The 7,898-nt window shown below is 51.0% G+C and overlaps 1 protein-coding gene across 1 annotated transcript; it reads right to left on the reverse strand.

Annotated features, from left to right (window-relative positions):
- Positions 1-2,006: 2,006 nt before the first annotated feature.
- Positions 2,007-7,663, reverse strand: PLA2G2D (phospholipase A2 group IID). The gene is made up of 4 exons (XM_065873650.1): positions 7,576-7,663; positions 4,334-4,475; positions 3,584-3,690; positions 2,007-2,152 (listed from the first exon to the last, which is right to left on the reverse strand). Exons 1-4 carry the CDS (start codon positions 7,661-7,663, stop codon positions 2,007-2,009), a joined length of 483 nt encoding a protein of 160 aa, XP_065729722.1.
- Between the last annotated feature and the right edge of the window lie 235 nt (positions 7,664-7,898).

A 7,898-nucleotide genomic window follows, 5' to 3' on the forward strand; every position in this document is an offset into this window, starting at 1 on the left:
GAGATGGGAATTCTTGTGCAAGTGAATGATTTATTGAGGGAGTGGTCTCAGGAGAAACCTGTAGGAGGACAAGGAAAACAGGATAGGCCAGGGGACAAAGCAAGACATCTAGCCTGACCCCACGAGGATCACTGGGGCACACAGCGTGTGACCCAGATGGTCCTGCACGAGGAGGGGGGCAGTTATGCCCTACATGGTATTATTCTCCCAACTCATTGGTTAGAGGTGGGCGGGGTGGGGTGGGCGACGGGCACGGTAGCTCCCAGCAGCCAAGGGCAATCCTCAAGAGAAGGAGGCTGATGTGAGTACGTGGCAGCCAACACCTGGCTTAGCTGGCACGGACACCACCCGCCCCACCACCATCTCTCCATTATGGGCTCCCTTGATCTCAGAGCATCGACTGAGCACCTATTATGTGGGGCAGCAGAGGAAACAAAGATGAAACTGATGTGGCCTCCATCTTCCGGGAGCTCCAGTCTGGTCCAGGGAGGTCAGAGCAGTCTGGACCATCATAGGCCACTCAAGCGAGAGCTCGGCAAGTTGTAGACCCATAAGGTGCTGTGGGAGCTCAAAGGCGGGAGTGAGCCCTTAGGACTGGGGAGGAATCAGCCAGGGAAGACTCCTGTAGGAAGTTGCCCTTGGACCCCAAGGAGCCTAGCGTGGGCTTAGCCACCTGGAGACGGCAGGATAGTGGAGCATCGCTGTAGAAGTCCAGGCTGAGCAAACGCCTGGCAGCGGGAGAGGAACGGGTGCCTGGAGGACACATGGCCTGTGGACCAGGTGCCTGGAGCAAAGGGAGTGGGCTGTTGGTCCAGCCTGTCAACAGCAAATTGGCACCTGCCACTGGCACTTGCCAACTACCTCTACAAGGACTCAGTCATGAGCTGCTGCAGCCTCTGACCTTCAACACCCCTTGAAAGGAGTTCAGGGTGGAGAGCAGAAATGAGGCCCTCTGTGCTCTGGGAAAAACTGGCAGAACAGGCCTTTAGATAGTTAGATATTTTCAGGAGCTGATTTTATGAGCCCAATACTTGCATCTCCTCAAATCTAGAAAAGCACTAAAATCCTTCACGGTGATTTCTGTTCCTCGTGACTGGCCGTAACCTTCATGAGACTAGCAGCAAACTTCTGCAAAAAAATGTGCTCGATGGCCTGTGCTCCCCCTTCACCAAAATCACATATATACTGATCTTCCCCCCTACCTCTTTGGAGCAGTTTCTCAGAGCTATCTGAGGTGCTGTCTCCCAGGCTATAGTCCTCATTTTGCCCCAAATAAAACTTAACTCGCAACTCTCATGTTGTGTTTTTTTTTTTTTTAAGTCGACAAGCCCTTCCCTCAAAAAGTATTTACGGAGTCCCTTCTGGGTTCTGGGCACTGCTTTGGGCACCAGGGATGCAACTGAGTCCAAGACAGACATAGGCCATGCCCGCAAGGATCCCCAAGCTTCCAAGGGAGAGGGACACAGTGCCAGACAGTGCAGGTCCCAAACTCTGCCCCTATCCTGGGTGGTGGAGGACCTTGGGGTTTTAAGAAGTAGAGTCATGCAGACCGAAAGATCAATATCACCCTTTAGAGAGGTCACTCCAGTGGCAGCTTGGATGGTGCATTGGACTGGTGGGGGGGGGACCTGGGGAGGGGGGTGCCTGGAGCGGCAGTAGAGGGAGACTCTGCCGCACCTCGCCCCCAGACCCCACGCCCAACGCCCGCTGCTTTGGCCTAAACACCATCCCTGGGGGCTCCCTGACCTTGGCTTTTCCTAAGACCCCATTCCACCCTCAGGGGAGACAGCTGTTGCCTTGGCTGGGAAGATTGAGAAGGTCCAAGAGGCAAGGTGGCGGGGTGGGGGAAGGCCAAGACCCTCCCTCTTCCAGGGAGTGTTTTAAAGAAGCCAGGCTGGTTCAGGGGTTAGATCCTGGGGGGGAGGTGGCAGTGGTCCTGCAGGACTTCCGGAGCTCAAGAAGCCAGGAGCGGGGTAGGGGGCGTGGCACGGTGCAGGGGGCTCCTCCTAGCACGTGGGGGTCTGGCCCTTGCAGCTGGGTCGCCAGTAGTAACGCAGGTGGTTCTTGTAGGTGTCCAGGTTCCGCTGCAGGCAGAGCGCCAGCTCCTTGTCACAGGTGCACAGCTGCTGCTCACACCAGCTCCCCTTGTCAGCTGCGGGGTGGAGGAGGAGGGCACTTAGCATCTATCCCTTCCCCAGCCGGGGCAGGGGTGGCTCAGGACCCCTGGAGGGAGACGCTGACGGCAGCTCAGTCCTTGCATGGCTTTTGGTACCCTTGCCAGCTACTCTGACTCTAGCTCTGTGACCTTGGGCGCGGGCCATGGCCTCCCTGTGTGCCATTGCTCCTTTGTTTATTCATCCCTTCAGAAAACAGTTGAGCACCTATCCTGTGGCAGGCCCTGGGGGGAAAGGACTGAACAGAATGGACACGTGAGGTTCACACTCCCCTGGGGAGGTCAGATATCAGAGAACCACAGAAATGAGTGCCAGCAACTGTGCTACCCGGGAGTGAGGAACAATGCAGGGGCTACGAGATGGGAAACGGGTGGGATCTGTGTCAAGAGCCATTTGAGCTGAGATCGGAAGGGTTTGCCCCCATTCCCGAAAGTCAGGGTGGAGGAGGGGACTGTTCCAGGCAGGTGGAACAGCATGCACAAAGCCTCTGGGGAAAGGACCACGGTGCTTCAGTTTCGTGATCTGTAAAATGGGGGTAAGAAGACCTGGACCTACTGTATAGCACTGGCAACTGTACTCAATATTTTGAATAACCTATAAGGAAAAACAATCTGAAAAAGAATATATATCTATATATGTGTATATATAAAATATTAAAGCAAGAAGGCAAAGCCCTCAGCACATAGTAAGTGGTCAGTAAATGTTGACTATTACTGTTTTTATTGTTAAGTTCTCAATTAACAGTGACAGCTAATGAGCCCATTCAACTCCCAGCCCTGGGACCTGCCACCTTTCTCTGTGCATGGACCCAGGGGCCAGGTGACCTGGGTTACAGCCCAGGCTTCGTCATTTACATCTGTGCCACCCTGAGCAAACAGTTGACTCTAGTCTCAGTTTCCTTGTTTGTAAAATAGAGATCACCAGGGTGGTGCTGCTTCCTGGCTGGGCTGCTCTGAGGACAAATGATGATGAAATAATGAAGAGTAACGTCGATAGCCTGTGTAATTTACCGAGCATGTATCTGCAGGGCCCATTATGTCTGCTCTTATTTTAGTTCTTGAATTGACTTTATGGAGTAGAATACTGTTATCTTCCTGAGTTTCCAGAGGAGGTTCAGAGAAGTTAAGCAATGTGTCCAAGGTCACACAGCTGGTCAATGGTGGGTCAGGGATCTAAGCTGGGGTCTGCCAGCCTTCCAGATCCACAAGGGGTCAAAGCCCCGATTGGACCTCCCCATACTCCTACCCCCATTCCTGCCTCTCCTCCACAGCCCAGCTACTGCCACTGGACACATGAGAAAAACACAGAGGTTGAGTAGCTTGTGCGTTGTCACACAGCACATTAAGGCATTGCAGGCTAGAACTCTCTTCCTCAGCCTCCAGCTCCAACCCTGAGGCCTGGGCACTCACAGCACTGGATGTTCCCCTGGGAAAACTTGTAGCTGTAGCGATCCAAGTAAATATTGCATTTGTGGTACTGCAGGTGATGGTAGCAGCAGTCATGGATGTGGCAGCACCTGGAGGGAGAGGACACGGGGGTGGTGGTGATGAGTCCTTGGCCAGCTCGGGTCTCTGGCTGCCCCTGCCCCAGAGCAGAAATCGTGTGCCTATCTTGGAAGAGTCAAGGCCTGCAGGGTCTAGTCTTCTTTCTAGCTAACTCTTATTGTTTCCTGTGTACCAGGCACCTGTGCTATCTATGAATTCTCTCTTAAGCTTTTTGACCACCCTATGATGGAGGTGCTTGCATTATCTCCATTTCACAGATGAAGAAACTGAGACTCTGGGAGGTCAAGCCACTTGCCCAAGATCACACAGCCTGTAAGTGGTGGATGAGGGAACTGACCCCGGGCCTGGCTGGCTCTCATCCCTCCTCTGGCTGATCCCTAGGGTTGCTGTGAAAACCAAATGTGATCATGGCAAAAAGAGGTAAGACTTTTAAAAAACAATGTTCAGCGGCACTGGGGAGTGTGTGGGTATTCTAACTAGTTTGGGGTTGAGAGTACAAGGGGGCCTTTAGAGATTCTGGGGAACTCTCCAGAAGGGCTGGGGCTGGATTGGAGCTCAGTGGAGTCCCTAGCACATAGTACCAAATGAATAAATGGATGGAGAGGAAAGGGGAGGGTCCCTGGGTAGGGGCAGGGCATGATTGGGAGGAGTTACCAGTCTGTGGCATCTTTGGGTTGGCCTTTGCCACCAAATCCGCAGTGACAGCCATAGAGAAAATAGAAGATGGGTCTCTTCCCCGTCTCTTGTCTGATCATCTTGTTCAGGTCCAGTATCCCGCCCTGGGCTGGAATCACACCTGTCAAGGAGCCCAGCCACAAGGAGAGGACATGAATCTAAGTGGAGGCCAGTGGGCTGCAGGCCTGGCACCTGGATCAAACCAATGACCTTGGATAATAAAATGACAACAGGGCTTCCCTGGTGGTGCAGTCGTTGAGAGTCCGCCTGCCGATGCAGGGGACACGGGTTCGTGCCCCGGTCCGGGAAGATCCCACATGTCGCGGAGCGGCTAGGCCCGTGAGCCATGGCCGCTGAGCCTGCGCGTCCGGAGCCTGTGCTCCGCAACGGGAGAGGCCACGGCAGTGTGAGGCCCGCGTACCGCAAAAAAAATAAATAAATGAAATAAATAAAATAAAATGACAACTAACACTAAGCCTATTGAAAATATAATGATAGTTGGTGAGTGCTTACCATGCATCTTTTCATCTAGTGACGTATTGACTCCATCCATCCCATGAGATAAACACTTTTTTTTTTTTAATAAATAACCTTTTTCTTCTGGTGTATTCTAGATGTATGGAAAAGTTGCCAGGATCATACAGAGAGTTCTTATATAATCCTCATTCAGTTTCCTCTAATGTTATTGTCTTCTTAGATAATCGTGGTGTATTTATGAAAACTAAAAAGCCAACACTGGTACTATAAATACTGTTTTTAATCCTCATATTAGAGATGAACACACTGAGGCTCAGGAACTTGCTCCAGGTCACAGTAGTTGGTAAATAGAAGAGCCAGGATTGAAACCCAAGGCAGTCTGGTTCTGTTCTCTGTCTCTGGGCATTGAGTTCACATTCCATAATAGGAAGACACCCTTCCTCTTACACTCACCCCACCTCCCCAGACCCCCAGCACAGCCTGTAGAGAAATCCACACATTAAACAGCATGCATGGCTCTCGTGGGAAGCAGTGTGATTTAGAAATCAATGATCTTCTTTTCTTTTTTTTTTTTTTTTGCGGTAGGCGGGCCTCTCACCGTTCTGGCCTCTCCTGTTGCGAAGCACAGGCTCCAGACGCGCAGCCTCAGCGGCCATGGCTCACGGGCCCAGCCGCTCCGCGGCAGGTGGGATCTTCCCGGACCAGGGCACGAACCCGTGTCCCCTGCATCGGCAGGCGGACTCTCAACCACTGTGCCACCAGGGAAGCCCCGAAATCAATGACTTTCATGGATACTTTTCACTTCAGTCATAATATCTGCTGGTTAGAGTTGATCATAAGGGGAATTTATTTTATTGGGAGAGAGGAATACAGTACATTGAATTAGGAGAAATAAAATATATTAAGTCAATGAATTCAGGGGAGAATTTGGGAGAAACAGACAAGGTAAGAGGGGACTGGAATGTACCTGTGTGCAAGCTGGGGAGATGATCCAAGGACACAGATGGAGCCCAGAGTCTCAGGGAGACTGGGCTGGGGAGGCCCCCTCAGGTGACCCTAGTTTTGGAGCCCCCCCGCCAAGTAAATGATGTTATAATGAAAGCGCTACACTCAAATGAAGTAAGTAGCAAACCAGGGATGAGCCCCAGATTGGGGAAGGTTGGGATGGGAAGAGGTGGGGTTGGGATGAACTCAGGCAGCAGACCAAGGGTTCGATCACAAGCAGGGTGCTTGCCTTGGGCGGTAGGTAAAAGTGACTGGTGGTGTCAGGGACTTGCAGGCAGGTCGTGTCCCCAGCATGTGGGAATCCACAATGCCACTGCTGTTTGCCACGGTGGCTGTAGATGTACGGGTGTTAAAGAGAAACCTTGCTAAGTTTTGACCATCCTAAGGAATGACCCCAGGCCCTCTGGAATTCCGGATTCGGTGATAAGGCACCAGAAAGCAGCCCACTGCCAAGAGAGTTACCGTCCACCCTGGAGGCCAGCCAGGGACCTGAATTCAGAATCTTGCCTTTTTGCTGTACCTCTGTCCCCCCTAAGTCTAGCCCTTTCCATTTCAGCTTAGAAAAAACCACACAAATAAACTCACACCTGAAGGATGCAGCTGTTCCTTGCCAGGCAAACACTAAATTCAACTTTGATTCAGAATGCTTTCGGGTGGTCTTATTTCTCATAATTTTACAGTGAGGTCAACCCAGCCCTGGGAAATTGAGGAGCTCAACTTGTGGTCATGAGGGCTTCAGGCACTGGCTTAGCTTGACAGAAATACCTGCCTGGGTTGCTTTTTCCATCCTCAGTTGTCACTGAGGGGGATGGAGCCCTTTCTCCCAAGGGTTAGCGGCAGTGGCAGGAGGTAACATCACTATTACTTACACTTGCTAAACACTTTGTAAACGTTTTCTCATTAGAGTCCTTCTAACAACCCAATGTAAAGGGTGCCATTGTGCCCACTTTACAGAAGAGGATATAGAGGGGTAGGGGGACTTGGGCAAGGTCATACGACTGGGAGGTGATGGGCCAGCATCTGAATGCAGGTTCATCTGTGTATTTTATCTCTATACTGTATTGCGTCTTTGCATCTGAGAGATGAATTTCTGCAGCTTGATTGCAATTTTCCTAATGGTTTTTACTGTAACCTTGGAGATGTGTTCCTCCTGAGAATTTGGAAGTCCCCAAAATAACACAAAACCACATTTAAAAATGCAAATCCTTTCTCAAATCACAGATTTTGAGATGGCTCAAGAAACAAAAACGCGTTTGCTAGGAACCAGATTTGTACATTCGATCTGCTAAAGATCAGATGGAAACTGCCCCATTTCCCAACGGTCAACAGAACCCTCTTCCCAGGTTCAAGGGAGATAATGAACATGCAAGAGTTCTAAAAATGTAGAGTGTTGTACATAGGTAAGAGATTGCTATTATCTGGTCAAAGGGACAGAGGAGAGCAGATCCATTTCTATAATTTGTGTCCGAAGTACCAGAGGCATGAGTTCAGCTGGACCACAGTTGCTGTAGTTTCCCGCCTTCGTATGCCACACAGCTTGGCTGTCCAGGGCTCTCTGGCCGAAGCCACTGTTCCAGCGGACTGACAGCCACTGATGGCTCCTTGCAGGGGGCCAAAGAGTTGGGGACTGCGAGGCCAGGGCAGTGAGGATCAGAGCAACAGCTCAGCTTAGGAAAGAGATATAGGGCATCTCCGCTTCCCTCCCTGCCTTCCCAGCTGTGGGTCCTGTCCCCACTTACCAGCAAACACCACCAGCATGCACAGCGAGGCAAGTCGCATGATCCCAGCACAGAGCGGTGGAGGCAGCTGCTGGAAGTCCCCTTCCATGCTGGTAGCTCTTTATATCAGATGCAGCCCTACCGGAGCCTGCACGTACCCCTCCCAGCTCTGGACGAGGTCACCCATACTCTTTGTTTCCTCTTTTCTGGCAATGAGGAATTTTATTATTTTTGTTTCTAATATCTGTTTTTTTCAACTTTTTGATTGCAGAAGAAACAAGTTCAGCATAGAAGATTTGGAAAACATAAGCGATGAGAAGAAATTTAAAATCACTTGTGAATCC

Source organism: Phocoena phocoena, chromosome 1 (assembly GCF_963924675.1).
Source record: "Phocoena phocoena chromosome 1, mPhoPho1.1, whole genome shotgun sequence".
Taxonomy (NCBI): Eukaryota; Metazoa; Chordata; class Mammalia; order Artiodactyla; family Phocoenidae; genus Phocoena; species Phocoena phocoena.